Source organism: Haemaphysalis longicornis, unplaced genomic scaffold, assembly GCF_048455015.1.
Source record: "Haemaphysalis longicornis isolate Haplotype H1 unplaced genomic scaffold, Haemaphysalis longicornis Haplotype H1 scaffold_2, whole genome shotgun sequence".
Taxonomy (NCBI): Eukaryota; Metazoa; Arthropoda; class Arachnida; order Ixodida; family Ixodidae; genus Haemaphysalis; species Haemaphysalis longicornis.
Genome location: NW_027526295.1, coordinates 123,602,199 through 123,618,567, shown reverse-complemented (window position 1 = coordinate 123,618,567; position 16,369 = coordinate 123,602,199). Strand labels below are relative to the sequence as shown.

The 16,369-nt window shown below is 46.4% G+C and overlaps 1 protein-coding gene across 1 annotated transcript; it reads right to left on the bottom strand.

The window, feature by feature from the left end:
• Nucleotides 1-303: 303 nt before the first annotated feature.
• On the bottom strand, nucleotides 304-11,150 carry LOC144167361 (uncharacterized). The gene is made up of 5 exons (XM_077696648.1): nucleotides 10,642-11,150; nucleotides 7,807-7,955; nucleotides 4,807-4,865; nucleotides 2,528-2,605; nucleotides 304-532 (listed from the first exon to the last, which is right to left on the bottom strand). Exons 1-5 carry the CDS (start codon nucleotides 10,762-10,764, stop codon nucleotides 399-401), a joined length of 543 nt encoding a protein of 180 aa, XP_077552774.1. The 5' UTR covers nucleotides 10,765-11,150; the 3' UTR covers nucleotides 304-398.
• Between the last annotated feature and the right edge of the window lie 5,219 nt (nucleotides 11,151-16,369).

The window sequence follows — 16,369 nt, the reverse complement described above, 5'->3', positions numbered from 1 at the left end:
AGTACCGCGTCCCCGGTTAGCTCTCATTGGCGTTCGAGCACTGAACAACTGTAATCAGGACGCAGCGGTTTTTAAAATGCCCCATAAACGTACTATTTGCTTACAGACATCAAATTAAAAAGATGTTTAGGACGCGGATAGGCAAAAAGAAGCGAAATAGAACCAAAACACTGCATGAGCGGCTGAGCCGCTATCAGGTGCGCTGCGGACATCCCGTAAGCGCCGCGGAGAAGCGGCGGCAGCCGGCGCAGCGATCGCGATGCTCCAGGCGTATACCGACACTAAGATTACTCAAGGTGGCCCGTGTGGGAAAAAATGTTTTATTACGAACTTCTGTTGTAACATTTGGCCCAGTTTGACGTCTGGTAACATTCTTGTAATCTTCGCGACAGGGTTGCCTACAGCTCACCCTCCGCGCACTTGAATGTATATGGCTTCAAGCATTGCGTGTATGGGTGGTCTGCAACCTTTTCCTTAAAAGCTTGTTTTTCGGAATCAGTCCATGTGCTTTTGTACGTCAGGTACCGCCAGACTGGAAAGAAATAACGCAAACGCTTTTATTGCGGTAAAAACGTTCAAACTTAAATGGACCATGCAGACAAAACACACGTTTGGTTCAATCGAAATATTGCTTCGTTAGAATCATACTGACACCATTTCTAAGGTAAACTTCGCTCAAATAAGCTACATAATTAGGCAAAAAGGGAATGGCCATGCACCCCACTAGCTCATTTCCCGCAACAGAACCTATGATGTCATATGTGGCAGCTTTGCGGCAAACTCGGCAGGCCCTATAAGCTTGCCGAACGAGCTATTCGCGCTTAAAGGAAGGGAATATGTTTTTATAGCAGTACGACTGGTGGGGTAAACTGTAAGTAACGAAAGCACACGTAAACATAGAAGAAACGATGCGTACTACTGTTTGTACTGCACGGACTATGCTTGTTTTAACTGCACAGCACTGCGGCGCTTTGGGTTTGTCTCTGACGACAATGGCCCAATGGCGCAAGCGACGGTGTCTTACGTGACCACATTTGTCGAGCGAACACCATGTTTCACGAAACGATTATTTTCCATCTCAACAGCCCTTCGCGGAATGTGGCGCCGTCTAGGTTGAATAACGCTAAACAAGGCTCTGCAATCGGCTGCAGAGCCGTTCCTGTAGTGTCATTGCAGACGTAACGAAAACACTCGATTTTGCGGGAGAATCAAAATTTTAACCTGAATTGATTCGGTTCTTAGTGAATAAAGCATGACTTGCTGTCAAAAAAGCGCTGGCGGCACTAAAAAACACAAAAATCTTTCGAATAGAACAAACTAGTATTGTGCCTGCTCGGCTGCTTTAATTACCAGGCTCATCCAAACCACTACTACTGAACTGGAGACAATGCCATTTGTTGAACTCAAATCTTCAAATTATATGATAAAGCTTAATTATTCACTCAAAATGAGAGCTTAAGAATAAAAGTCAATGTTAAAACTCCAATGCTTGCTGAACTTTCCGAAAATGGTGCGCGTGAAGCCCCTAGAGACGAATTTTTTGTTGTTTGCTTATCTCTTCTACTGGAAATAACTAAGGGGGCATGATGTGTAAATGAGATGGCAGTATTTCTCGCCGAGTGTAGTGTTTCGGTGCGGTAGATAAGCGTCGTGTCGTTGCAGCTGGTCGCTTCGCAGGTTTCGTGCTTCGTCAGCAGCCAACTCGCACTGCTGCGCAGCTGCTGCCGCGGCCCTCTCCGGATTTTCACATGGCTACGCGCATGACCAGGCGTTGCGAGCACAGCGCGCTCCTGCTCGTGTTTTAGTTTTTTGGGGCAGGGACTAAGGAACGCGTCGACCTCAATGGGAATTTCGGTCAGCTATTGGCCTGACACAGCTTTCTGCAGACGGCGGGGCTTTCTCACAATGAGAAAACTAGAGTTCTCGCAAAAAATACAGCACCAGTACCGAACAAACCGACCTGAAATTTGACGTGCACTCTTCAAACCGTAGAATGCCGACACAACAATAAAAGCCAGGGCAATGCGTATAGACATGCTTTTATGGAAGAGGACCGAGTGGAAGAACTGAAAAACTATAAATACAAATTCCGCGATCGCGGCATCGACTTCTGACTGGTAGGTTTATGAATGATACTAATTTAACGAATACTTATTTGCCAAAATTGTGGTTTTACAGGCGTTTCGCTTACTTACGGACCAATTTTGTTGATACTACCTGGTGTTGACATAAAAAAAGGAAGCAGTTATACAGCAGGTTTTTCTGTTTCATATTATTAAACTCAGGCCGCTGACATGAAGACACTTAATGCAAAACATTCCAGAGGGGCACAAGTCGGTGTTTCTTGCGCAAAACTTATTACGCACAAATTCAGGCAAATTTCACACGTTCGGAGCGTGGTTGTCGATCATTCTAATTAGTCTCTTTCGTTAACCCGTAAATGTTAAGGAGGAATTCGCAAGGTCGGGCCTTGAGTTAAACCTTTAAATGTTTCCGCAGGTGATATAAAGAGTTTTATTGAAATTACCTGTTCCATCGGGGAAGCACTCGAACTGAAACAAATACTTGCAATTATCTGTATCCAAAACGAGAGATTTTGTTTTTTCTGAAAGAAGAAGAAACCAACCAGTTATGGGAGCGGTAGCATTTCTTTCAAAACGTATAAGTTAAAGCTTACAAAACGCTTCAGATTTTTTAACACGTCAAAATTCCGCTTTCCGCGCAATACACCTCCTAAGATGTGAGCCGTGCCGTTACAATTTTCAATAAAACTAGAACCATTTGTCGAGGTTGTCGAAAATATGCATGTCGTAATAATTCCACGACGCATTTACACACCTTTTTTGCGCAAATAAACGTATCGCGGGGAACCTTCATTAGCTCGGAATTCTGGTAGATAAACGTCCACAAAAAAAATTCCCCGCATTTCCCCGAGGGGAAGAATGTGAAAGTGCGAATGCACGAGTTGAATTTGCGCGGTTCGGTAATGTTCGCGAAAGAGAGATCACACACACACACACAACTACAAAGAAAGAAAGATGCATTTATTCACAGACACCTATTTGTGTTGTCGTTGTACTTGATTGGTAGAGCGGATCTCAGCTTTGAAATTTCGTGTCAGTACTCCTTTAAGCAGGTGCATTAGCCCTTCTCACGCCCGATTCTTGGCCAATCCCCCACGTGGGTATGTGCCATGTCAGCGGCCAGGCAGCGCGCGCCCATCTCCCCCCGTTGCCAAGGAAGACGAGGAGATTCCTGGCCAATCCCCGACGTGGGTATGTGCTATGTCAGCGGCCAGGCTGCGCGCGCCCATCTCCACGTGCGCGGACATCGCCGGTGGACGCAGGTTCAGGGTCGCTTAAGAAGTGCATTGCACTTAAAACTTGGAACGCAAGTCAGTACGCGCCAGCAGGACAAGGTTGTGTTAGTAACGTCGACTTCTCTGTCAGTGTCACTGAAATTTCGTATGATTAAAAGAGGGTTTCAAAAAGAAAAAAAAAATGGCTGGCCATTACGATACTCCCTAATGCGATATTCTGGCGCAGCAGCAGTGCGCTGAAGCCGCACTCACTCGTGTCGTGGGTTCTCTCGACGGCAGCGATGATGAGCCTCTACGTCAGCGGCGCGAACTGCGTCTCAGCAAGAGACCGCGAGCTGCGTCTTAAGCGAACGCCAAGCGTCTCGCCGCCGAGCGCCTCGTGTGGGCACAGCATACTGCGCGCTCCCCCACCGCACATTTTCGGAGCGCGCTGGCTCCCGCCGCCACGGCGAACCGCCCTCGCCTTCCGATTTCGCGGAACTCTCCTTTGCTTTCTTTCATCGTTCGCTTTTTCTTTCACTCGTCGATCTTGCCACCGTTATCTCGGTTACACCGACAACGCGACTCAGCCCATAGACGGCCGCCAAAGGCCTGCGCCCTAAAAATACCAGTTCATTTGTGTTTCGGGTTCACGTGAATCAATGTCGTCGCGCTTTAGTGCCGATTTCACTAAATCCCCCTCCAAACAGGTTCGCAAACGGGTTTCTCATCGCGGTGGCTCAGTGGATAAGGCGTTGGGCTGCTGAACACAAGGTCGCGGGTTCGATTCCCGGCCGCGGCGGCCGCTTTTCTGATGTAGGCGAAAAGCAAAAACGCCCGTGCGTTCGAGATTTCGGCGCACGTTAAAGATCCCCAGGCGGTCAAAATTAATCCGGAGCCCTCCACTACGGCGCGCCTCATCGCCTGCGTTGTGTCGGCGCGTTAAACCCTACAATTAATCAAAGCAAACGGGTTTCTAAGCCTTGAACCGGTTCGGTAAGTTGATTTATACCCAATCCCGAAAACATTAAAGCTTTGTATTTCAAAGGAAGCGTGAGCGAAAAATACAAGCTTGGTTCATTCGAAAGAATGTCCCAATAACGGCAATGTGAAGTTTAAGACTAACTTTAAACGATTAAGATAAATAACCGGGAAAATAGATGAAAGTGCTGCGATTCACCAGCCACCGTATTGCCCAGCTTGCGCAACATCCCAGAGACATGCGATTGGCTGCCGACGACAACTAAGAATCAAAACTTTGAGATTCAGTTGCGCCTCCAGTCCTGTTTGGCCACAGCACTTGAACACTTACATAAAGTTTACGTACTTGCAGCTCTCTTTTCCCATATAACGGTTCGGGTTGAGTTACGGCAGAAATAGTAGCTTTCTTGCGCTTATCGGATCGAGTTCAGCTACGGTTCGACGCCCTGGTATAGACCATTGCATTTCGCTAAGGGTAGGAGATTCCGAGTTGTTTCACTCATTTTTACACAATACGCTTTTCTTACCCCCGTTTCCGAGATCTCTCTCCATGTAAGTTTCGCCAGGCACGGTAGTAAACATGTAACTGAAAGAGAGAAACGCCACTTAGAAGGGAGCACGTAATCACTATCATCATCATTATCAGCCTGGTTGCGTACACTGCAAGGTGAAGGCTTTTCCAAAGATTTCCAGCAGCGTCTACCCAGTGGTAGCTGAGACCACCCTTTCCCCACGAATTTTCATACGGAGCAGGAACACCGACTGTAGCGTATCTACCCAACACTCGCCCCAAATCAGTTTCCCAATTCGTTTTTTTTAATCTATCGGGTTGGTAAAGGACGCCTCGAAAGTGCGAAATTAACGCGAAGAAAAGCTTAGGTTACTATTCCCTCCTTAAATAGCAGAATAAAGCAAGCAGGCCAGCGAAACTATGAAGATAACTGTATGCCTTTTGTTTGGCTAAGTTTTCTGCAAAAACGGTGTATTATTTCTGGTGCTTCATTTACTGTATTTTTATTCATACTGTTTACCCTAATTAATGGATCATAAACGAGTGGTACAGTGAATTTTTTTAAAGGGCTCACAGTTTCAAAACACAGCTTTATAAATGTATTTAGCGTAATAGCTTCAACAACAACGGAGTACACTTTTATTTCGCCAGTTAGCACGCTTTGAATACAGGTCAGAATTATACACTGTCTCAGTTTAAGCAACAGGCATGTCCGCAGAACACGCTTCAACCACTTGGCAAATGAATCTGTGCTTTTTAGAGCTAGTAAAGACTACGAAACCTTGAAAGTTTAACATCGACGAGCGAAAGGCTTGATATGACATCTGTGGCTGCTTCTTCGCGAATGATGAAAAGGATGCCGCAGGTAGACTTCTTTATCAACGTCGACACTGCCGTGATGAAGATAAAAGAACTGTAACGATGCAACGCGGCGACGGCATGTTAGTGTTGGTATGCTAGCTTGGAAGCCAGGTGCGGTTACGCTATGGTGCCGTGTATACTTTGAGTAAATGAAGTGGAGTGACACATTTTCCATGTATTCTAATTTATCGATGAGGAATGCTTGGTGGGTAATCTATACTACACCAGCATATTTCAGAAGGGGACGTGCGAGAGTTAAATAGCTATTTCAATTTCACAAGGGCCGCCGTTAATTTTGGTCGCTAAATTCCCAATTTGCTGCATGCCTAGTGCATAATTGTTTACGTGCACATTCTATTCTAAATTGTTAGCAAATGTTACGCCCATGTATTTGAAACAGTCAGTGCGATTCAAATTAGGGCGCACTTAATCGTAATTAACGTCGTCCTGGTGGTAAAGAAAAATGTTCGTAAAGCAAAAAGGCGGTGGTTTTAAGAACTCCTTTTACGGACCGAAAACGTGCCTGATTACAAAGCAACCAACATGTCCCTCCTCTTCACCTCCCCCAAGGAAAAGAAAACAAAAAAAAGATACTGCCGAGAAAAAAATCTCCACAACAGCTTTCACAGGCTAGGTTTCACCTTCGCTCGCCGGGCGTTATGAGCGAACCGCTGTTCTCGAAGCCTTATTCCTTTTGCGAGTGAAAAAATGCAGGAGGCACTTTAAAAACGTGGTCCTTTCCTGCTGTTGGGCCCACAAAATGCAACGTGCATCGGACAACTGCAGCAGTCGTTGAGTTGATTTATCGATTGATTGTGGGGTATAACGTGCCGACGCTTCACAGGCGATGAAGAGCGCCGTACTGGAGGGCTCTAAATTAATTTTCACCAATTGGGGATTTTTAAGCTGCACCGAAATCTCGAACACTCAGGCGTTTTTGCTTTTCGCCTCCATCAGAAAAGCAGCCGTCGCGGCCGGGAATCGGGTTGTTCAGTTGCCGAGGAGTATGCTCTTTTCAATATCTGCGACTCATTGACGCGCTGTTTATCTCCACTCACGACGCATTCTACAAGCCGGTGTGAAATTGTTTTTTTTTAAATACGCGGACATCCCGTAAATAAAAGGCCAACTGGCCATATTTTTTTTTCGGAGACTGGTAGCTCTTGTATGTCGCTTGCAGCTTGGCGTCAGGAGGGGCGCGAAATACCGACGCTATGTCGCCGTTTCCTCGGTAACCAGATTTGCAGGCACGAACGCAGTAACAGCACGACCATTCACACGAAATTTTCCGGGACGTACAAAATGCCAAGTCCATTGTAGGGGCCCACGATAAGTCAACCGAACCCGCACTGCTAATACCGCGACGAACGCCCATTCCCTGCCGAACGCCCTCCTACCCTTTCCCACGCTGCCCTTCGACCAACGCCAGCGCCGCGGTGCGGCCTCATTCGGGAAAGCACAAGGCTCTCCCATAGCGTTACGGCGGAAAGCATTGAGGGACTCTGGTATTACTCACACACCAAGGTGTCTACAAGCAAAAATCATTAAGCAAAACCGAATGAACCGGATGAACCGAGTGCCGATCACAGAGGCCCAGACGACGCGAAGGATGATTGACTATGAGCATAAATTGATAATCAATAGCAGTATGAAATATACATGTTGCAAATGTTTTCTGCTGAAGTAGCCGGATATTTAGTGGAGGTAAAAACTAACGCATGGCTTATACACTTCCATCCAGTGCCGCCATACGGAACGTCTAAATGTCCGTGGAAACACGTGCCCTCGAACGAACTTTTTGCATAGTGTAACATTACTACATGCACTTAACACGTAAAGAGAAACTAAGAATGTTTCCAAAAAGTCACAACCAACTAACGCTTCCCATGCTATAACGCCAAGCGCAGTAATGCTTGCAACCGACCGGGCAGATTCCATGCGTTTATATGTCATCCGGCGAAATGGGGTAGTTTCGGGCACGTCTACTAAACAAATATGCTAAAGGAACGTTGCCATTATAAAGATGCGCTTTAAACCATCCAACCTGCAAGCGCTGGTTAATAGGCCTGTCAACAATACAAATCATTCTCAGGGGCAAAATTTCATAAGTAGCGAACAGTTGGCCTCGGCGATTGTGAGTGGAGGTGAGACTTACGGTGACCGCGTGCAGTCACTCGAGTTGACTGAGTAGCAGACGTAGTCGCCTTTGTCTGATACATCAATGCTGTCACGTTCACAGAACGCCGACCCCTCCATCGGTATCCACAGCGACCATGCATCAGCATTGAAGCCGCAGGTCAGCATCTGCAAGTTTAATCGACGATGTGCATTACGCAAAGACCCAAAAGGCCCTGCAGCAGCCGTGTCCGCTATCTGTACTCTTCCAAAATCCATTTACTATTAAATAAGTGCACGGTATGTTAGTGGTAAAAAGCGGCAAACATTGGATAATTTAATTATAAAGCACACGAACGACAGCATAGGATTTGGGGAAAACGCACCAACTGTAGCGTTGTTGGTGTAACTGAAGGGGTGCTGGGGCAATTGTACGCTTGTATTGTACGTTTGGTTACTCATTACCAACTCGCCCGAACACCCCCCCCCCCCCCCCCCGTTGTTAAATCAGTGACAAAATGTAGCAAGCGTCAGAAGCGTGAAACCTGTTTTGTGATTCCGAACGCAGTGGCCGTCAAACAAGAGTGGTCGGGCGAACTGATTGGCCGGTCACTTTGATTGCAATCTTCCATCATATATTCCCCGCTCCCGCTTAACACAATAGAATAAGGGTAGGCACCGTATTTACTCCCATAATGATCGCACTCACGTAATAATCGCACCCCTCAAGTATGTCGCCAAGTTCGATCTTTTTTTATTTCCCGCGCAATGAACGCACCCTGAACTAGCCGCACGAATATGTCGTATGTGTGCAAAGTCTATCTGATGATGATCGTCCGTACCTCTGTATTCTTCCCTTTCGAAGAGGGCATGCATACGTCAATGCGGCAGACTTGCCGATATCGGCAACCATGCATTCAATATTGATGAGGAAGAAACTGTCACTAAATGCAGATACTATACACACACGACAACGAAAAAAAAACGCGCTCAGGTTGATGAGTCAGCCGCCATGACTGTTTTGATGTCCGGCACTGTAACAGCGGCAGCCACTTATTCGTCGAACTGTTGTCACCTCATAGCAAACTCGTACCGGCGCGTTCGGTAATTCCTGAAAACACGACATTTTGCTCACTTCGCAAAGCAGGCTGGAGGCGGTGTGCAGAGGTATTATTATATTTTTATTTATTATTTTTATTATGTTCATGACACATATCGTCAAAATGTTTACCCACTATTCGCTTCCGTTTCCTGTGCTCAAAAATGTTCTTTGAAAAATGTACCCCCCGTAATGAACGTCCCCCTCAATTTACAAATGTTTTTGAAAAAAAGTGCGATCATTACGCGAGTAAATACGGTATTTCATAATACTCTGGCTCAGCGTGAAGACGGGGGACAACGCAAATGGAAGCGATCAATTCTCTGTCCTTGTCTCTCCGTCTAACCCCATTCGAGGTCAAAACTGGTGTCGGCATTCAGATTGTTGGTTCTGACGACGTGCTGGCGGTCGCATAATCCAGCCCCGCGGGCCACGTTCAGCCCATGGGCTGTAGGTTGCCGACCCCTGCAGTGGAAGATAACCAACACAGTGACGATCCGAAGTAAACATTTCTGCCGCGCACCGTGTATGCGGATGTGTTAAAAATCATCTAAATATAGAAGTACACATCTCTTTGGCGTTTGTTTTGTGTCCTTTGATTGCCCTTAAGTTTTTTTTTGACGCTACTGCCTCGCCTACTCCCTAGTATACACGTACCCTGCCGTTCGTAAATCGTGCGGCGTGCATTGATAAGCAAGAATCATTTAGCTTGCGAAAATACCAAACACAATCTCCACTCGTTTTCAAGGCGGTGCCAGGCTTGCACGGCTGTCCCAGCAGTGTCAGTTGAGTCGGCTGCATTTCTCGAGTCCGCTTGCTCCCGCTAGATCAACCATTTACAGTTACCTCAGGCTACAGGATGCGCAGCGTTTTGTGTTTATGCTACGTGGGCTTGCTTCCAGTGAGGAGGAAAATAGCCAAGAAGAAGGCAAGAGTTGAACACGTGAAGCAGGAACGAACAGATGTGGTGAACAAGAAGATGAACCATGGGAGTGGTGATGTTATCAGGTCCCGGAGCAGAACCCAAATTCAGTTTTCTGGACGCCAAGCGAACTGTTCATTTGTTGACCTTGCGCAAGAAGAAAGAACGGTAAATATCGTAAGCAAGTTAGACCACCCGACCTGGCGATACTCTCCCACGCCGCGACGACCGCGACAGCTCGCTCAAAAGACAGCCGATAAATCGGCTTGTTGTAACGGACATTATTTTGTTTAGCCTTTGCAGCTGCTTTAACGGCTATTTTATTCAGTATGCAGTCATTTAAACGCACCACCACAGCGTGATTGAACTAAGTACAACCAACTTTCGCTCTGGCTTGTAATCGAAAACACATGGAGGGTGGCCACGGTCGTCTGCTTTTGTACTACCCAGACCTGTAGCACACGAGAGGGGGAAGAATGCCGCCAAAACTGGGCCTTACCAAAACTCCAGCGCAGAAACCCTATAATCGGATGGCGGCACGAGGTCCTTTTCTTTCTTGTGGTACCAAAACATTGCCGTGGGAACAGAAACCACATGTACGGCGCAATAAATCATTTTTTGTTATGCCTTCTCAATACGAACCAGTGAGAATAATTTCTTTCCTTGCAGTTGAGCACAACGGTAGACGAATTTTGTGAAACAACTTTGTGTTGAAAATTTCTTGTTTTCAAATTTTCTACCAAGCGTTATTCCGCGCGGTAAAGTGAATCTACCCTTTGGTAGCTCTTGGCTGCTGTTGCGCGAGAGAACACTGCTTCAGTCAAGGACCAAACGCATAGCAAAAATCTATGTACCTTGTTTATGTCGAAAGTGTTCAGCGGAGTTTCGTCGCAGATCGGGTGGTAAGTTGCCGAAGACGTTGCTCCGAAGAAACACGTGGCAACAAGTAGGCCAACTACTTTCATAATTTCGGCCATATTAAGGTCTCCTCCACTTCAGGCTGCGGTACTCTTGACACGGCTGCAAGCGTCTCTGTCCTGAACTGCTTACTGGTCTTTTTAAATAGAAAACACAGGATGCCAATAGGTTATACCTCGCCTTTTTCAGCCATTGCTCTATTGTAAAAAACATAAACATGTGTAACCTCAATGCGATATCCTAATCACGTGGGTGACCGAGGCAGGCAAAGAAATATGACATTTCCGCTCGATGAACTTAATACACCCTTTCGGGCCTCAACCGCTCGCAACTCTGGTTCACTGCTTTGCTCCGAGGTCAACAGGTACATGTGTATTTTTTTCGTAAGTCCTCGGGTTGGAGTGTTCGAACTCTGTTTGCTGAGTTCAGATGGAAAGAAAAATGGGCCGTTGTGTGGCGAACGCGAGGCTGCAGCTATGAGCTGACTACTCATACCAGCAATGAGATAAAAACAACATTTCCCCTTGATATATTCGTTTCCTCAGTTCGTACCACATGCTACTAGCTCTGGTGTACTGCTCCGCGCAGAGCTCTAAAACTGCACGTGTAGATGAAGCACCCGTATAGAAACCTCTGATACCTGTGCACTTTCTCAGTGAGAAGAGAAAGAAAATGGGCTGCAGTCGCCTAGCCTTGAATGGCGCAGCCGCACACTGTCAACCATATCCGTCTAGAAGTGAAAAATCGCATTTCCGTTAAATGTAGTGATTTACCCGAACGCGCGCAACAGCTCCAGCTTGAGCGCAGAGAACCAGAGCTACACGTGCTTCTGTACGTGTGCCCTCCAGGTATCCGCTTGTCGAGCTGCAATAGAAGGGAAGTAAATGGGATGTCGTCTCGCGCAGGCGATGACGCAGCTACAGATGCGCATGTAGGAAACCACAAAAATTAATAGTGCTTCAGACTTCAGTGGCGACGTTTTTGCTTAATAGTATGCACAGAGGCTCCGGCATACAGAAAAGAAAGCCGCTGTATCTCGAACTTGTTTTAAATTTTTGTTGTTAGTAATTAGTAGTGTACAAACGCTTCTGTCAAATTTGTAGCGACACCGAAAGCCATGTGCGCGAAAAACCCATGGGCAATTCGAGCGCCACAAAATATTTGTAGCCAAATAGAGCCTGGTTGTTGGGTATTAAGCTATTTTTAATCTGTGGTTTACTAGCGGACTGGTGTAATGTGAGCTCAATTTGTTGAAACATGCTGATGCAACTGACAATTAGGCTTCGAAGTAAACGTAAATATATGCAGGCTCTGGCTGCAAGCGCAACAAAATAACCAAAAACAACATCACCATGTATCCCTCACTTGAAACACCTTAAACACAAATGCCTAAAAACAATGAACACTTTTTTTAAAGTCCTGTCACAGCAATCTTATGGTGCTGACAAGCAGCTCCTCCTGCGGCTTTATACTGCAGTGGTAGGATCTCGCTTGGATTATGGCAGTGTTGTTTATGGGTTCGCGACGAAGACGGCGCTAAAAATGCTTGACCGGGTGCTTCATTTGGGGCTTCGTCTTACCTGTGGTTCCTTTCGCACTAGCCCCGTTGAAAGCATCTATGCAGAGTGTCACAAATGGTCCCTGTATTACCATAGGACATACAGTAACTTGTTGTATGCCTCTAAAATCATGTCTATGACAAATCATCCTTTTAATTCAACCATTCATGATGCGTCATCAGAGCAGCTCTTTGCAAATCGTCCATCTTTTTCCGTGCCGTTCCCTCTCAGAGTGAGAGCAGAAGCTTCCGAGCTGGCTGTGTCATTTTCACAAATCCATAAAACACCCATTACTGATTTTATTGCGCCGTGGCAACTCCGGGCAGTTTGTTGTGACTCGTCCTTTCTGCAATTTGACAAAAACAGGGCACCAAGGGTAGCCATTATTCACCATTTCCTCTTCCTGAAGGAGAAGTATCAATGCGCAGAGTATTGCTGCGACGCATCAAAGACAGCTACGGCTGTGTCTTGTGCTGCGCATGGGCCGAACCTCAACGTGTGTAAAAGAATGAACTCCCACAACAGCATTTTTACGGCTGAAGCACACGGCATTTTACTTGTTTTACATTACATCGTTCAACATCAAATTTCAAAGTCCATAGTGTTTACAGATTCTCTTAGTGTTGTACGTGCACTTTTGTCAAGAAAACACTCAAAATATTATGTAATCAATCTTGTTTTTAAGGCCCTTATGTCGGCATACGCCTCAAGTCTTGGAATAACAATATGTTGGGTTCCTGGCCAATGTGGAATAGCCGGGAATGAAACCGCAGATCAAATGGCCACTGCTGGTACACTCTTGAATACAGTGGACATAGCAACAGTGCCGTAAACAGACATGCAGCCACACATTAGACACCAACTTCGCAACGCATGGCAAACACACTGGAGTGAACAGACAGATAACAAGTTACACGTAATAAATGATGATGATGATCGTTGGATGTTTATGGCGCAAGGCCAACTGGGGCAAAGAGCGCCAAAACAATAGTCGATGATAGGGGTGAAACCTTAAACACTAAGTAAAATCAGCAAAAACAAAAGTAAAGTCACAAAACTACAATGAGCATGGCTGGTGTATAGGGCCAGATTTCATGATGCGTGATAGGAAATGAGGTTTAAAAACTTGACGTCGGACAAATACTCAAACACACGTTTCACGGAAACAATGGCATCATAACCTAGGAAAAACGATGGATGTAGGGGAATATGTTGTCCGTAGAGTTCTCTGAAGTGTTTGTGTCGTGTTGTGTGAAGTGCCTTGCATGTGATTAGTATGTGCACTACGGATAGGGCCTCTCCGCACCTGCCGCACTGGGTCTAGAAGATCCCGTCAGCAGATACGAGTGAGTTGCATGGGTGTGCCCTATCCGCAGCCTACCCAAGGCGACTTCTGTGTGTCTGTTGCGTGTGTCAGTGGTGTATGGTCCCAAGCATGGTTTTATAGCGTGTAACTTGTTATCTGTCTGTTCACTCCAGTGTGTTTGCCATGTTCTACGCAAGTGTTGTCTTATGTGTGGCTTGAGGTCTGTATATGGTACGGTTGTTATGTCTACAGTGTTCCTGAGTGCAGCAGCAGCTGCCCTCTCGTCTGCCAACTCGTTTCCAGCGATCCCAGCGTGTCCTGGGACCCAGCAGAGGAGCAGCTGATGCTTCTGCGAATACACAGACATGATAGATTTAAATACAAGATTAACTATGTGGTTTTTGGGGGGTGTATGCGATGACAGTGCGCGAACAACACTCAAGGAATCTGTGCAGATGATAGAATTGGGAATTTGATTTTCAAGGATATGTCGTACAATCAGTAAAATTCCGTACGCTTCTGCTGAAAAAATTGTTGTGTGCACGCTCATGGTTCTGGATGCACTGAAATCCGGACCATGAGCAGCGCACGACACCATAGTAGAGGTTTTAGAAGCGTCACTGTAGAATTCAGCACGTGGGTATTTGAACTGCAAAGAAAGAAAGTGCTGAAGTATTGCAGCTCGCGGTACCCGATTTTTGTCAAGTTTCTTAAAAGAAAGGTCACAGGACACAGGGCGAACTTGCCAAGGCGGTAAAATGTTTAAAGAGGATGACCTGTACACGTCTAAAAACGAAGCGCTCAGATCCGAGGCTCGCTCTTTCACTCTAAGTGAAAAGGGCAGAGGAACGGATGGGCGATTTACAAAGAGCAGAGATGTGGATGTATCGTTAAAGACAGGATAAAAAGGATGATTATTCAGCGATGAAATTTTAAAAGCATAAAGTAAGTCCATGTACGTCCGTTGGTTCTCAAGGCTCCACTTATTACACTCGGCATACAGACTCTCAGCAGGTGCGGTAAGTGCGGTAAGCACCCGACGAAAGACGAAGGCCCAAGTGTAGCACTGGGTCAAGAATTCGCAAGGCTGTCTTAGTCGCCGACCCATACACCACACTGCCATAGTCCAAACGAGACCCAACCAAAGCAGTATACAAGCGAAGCAAGAGTTCTTTGTCGGAACCATAGGATTGGTGGGAGAGAACCTTAAGTATATTCATTGTTTTGAGACATTTATTTTTGAGTTCCTTGATGTGGGGAATGAATGTGAGTTTGTGATCAAACACCACACCTAAGAACGTGTGCTCCTTATTCACAGGAAGCGACACGCCATTAAGAGTAATGTCTGGGTCCGGATGGACCCAGCGCTTCCTGGAGTACACAACGCAGGAGCTTTTTGCAGGATTCAATTTAAAACCATTCTTGTCTGCCCAGCCGGCAAGTTTCTTTACACCAAGCTGGACTTGACGTTCGCAGATTGACATATTACATGATTTATAGGATATCTGGACGTCATCTACATACATGGAATAAGAGATTGTGGGTGGCAGTGCCTTACCAAGAGAGTTCATTTTTACTATGAAAAGAGTGCAGCTTAACACACCACCTTGTGGCACGCCATTTTCTTGCACGTGAACCCTTGAGAGTGCACCACCGACTCTCACTCGAAACGTTCTTTCTGACAGGTAACTGACAAGAGTGTTTAACATGTTACCCGAGACACCGAATGACTTTAGGTCACTGAGGATCCCGTACCACCAAGCGGTGTCGTAGGCCTTCTCGAGGTCGAAAAACACCGTTACACAATACTGTTTATGAACGAAGGCATCCTTTATATAGGATTCAAGAGATACGAGTTGATCGTTCGTGGATCACCCCGCCCTGAAGCCTGCCTGGCAGCTCTCGAGAAGACCATTGTACTCGAGGAAGTACACGAGCCTGCGATTGATCATCTTCTCGAGAAGCTTGCACAGGCAGCTCGTCAGGGCAATAGGACGGTAACTTGAGGGAGACGACGGGTCCTTTCCCTCCTTCAGGAAAGCTACAACTATAGCCTCCTTCCAAGAGTTTGGAATGTGCCCCGAAAGCCATATCTTGTTATATACGTGTAAGAGTGTTAGAAGAGTGTCTGCGTGCAGGTATTGTATCATTGTATATGTGATGTTGTCTGGGCCTGGAGCTGAGGGTTAACACGTGCTCAGAGCAGCCCTCAGCTCATACAGTGAGAACTCTGAGTTATAAGAAGATGTTGACCTATTGTTATCTAGTATAGGCTTCTTTTCGGCCGTTTGTTTGTGTTTCATGAAAGTGTTTGTGTAGTGTGCTGAACTGGACACGTGTTGGAAGTGTTGTGCGAGTGTGTCAGCCTGGTCTACGAGTGTGTCCCCTGTTGTGCTGACCAGAGGCAGGCTGTGTGTTTGTTGTCCTTTGAGTTTACGTATTCTCGTCCATACTTTCCGTGTGTCTGTGTAGGAGTTAATTGATGTTATGAATGTACGCCAACTATCGCGTTTTGCCTCACGGCGCACACGTTTTCCGAACGCCTTGGCCCGTTTGAACAAAATGAGGTTACCCGACGTGGGGTACCGACGAAGGATACCCCACGCCTTGTTCTGGGCCTCTCGCGCCCGCCTACAGTTCTCATTCCACCACGGCCTCCGCTGGTTGCGCGGGGCACCAGAGGTGTGGGGAATGGACCTTTCGGCGGCGTCGAGGATGTGCGCCGTGAGCAGTTGGGTAGCTTCTTCAACGTGTAGGTGTCCTATGGATGTGTGGTGTAGTTTGGATGTCTCTGTAAAT

Coding starts and splice junctions, on each gene's coding strand:
- LOC144167361 (XM_077696648.1), bottom strand. CDS start 10,764: ATGGCCGAAATTATGAAAGTAGTTGGCCTACTTGTTGCCACGTGTTTC. Junction 7,956..10,641: donor ACACTTTCGACATAAACAAG/GTACATAGATTT, acceptor TTAAACTTGCAG/ATGCTGACCTGCGGCTTCAA. Junction 2,606..4,806: donor GAGAGATCTCGGAAACGGGG/GTAAGAAAAGCG, acceptor TTCTTCTTTCAG/AAAAAACAAAATCTCTCGTT.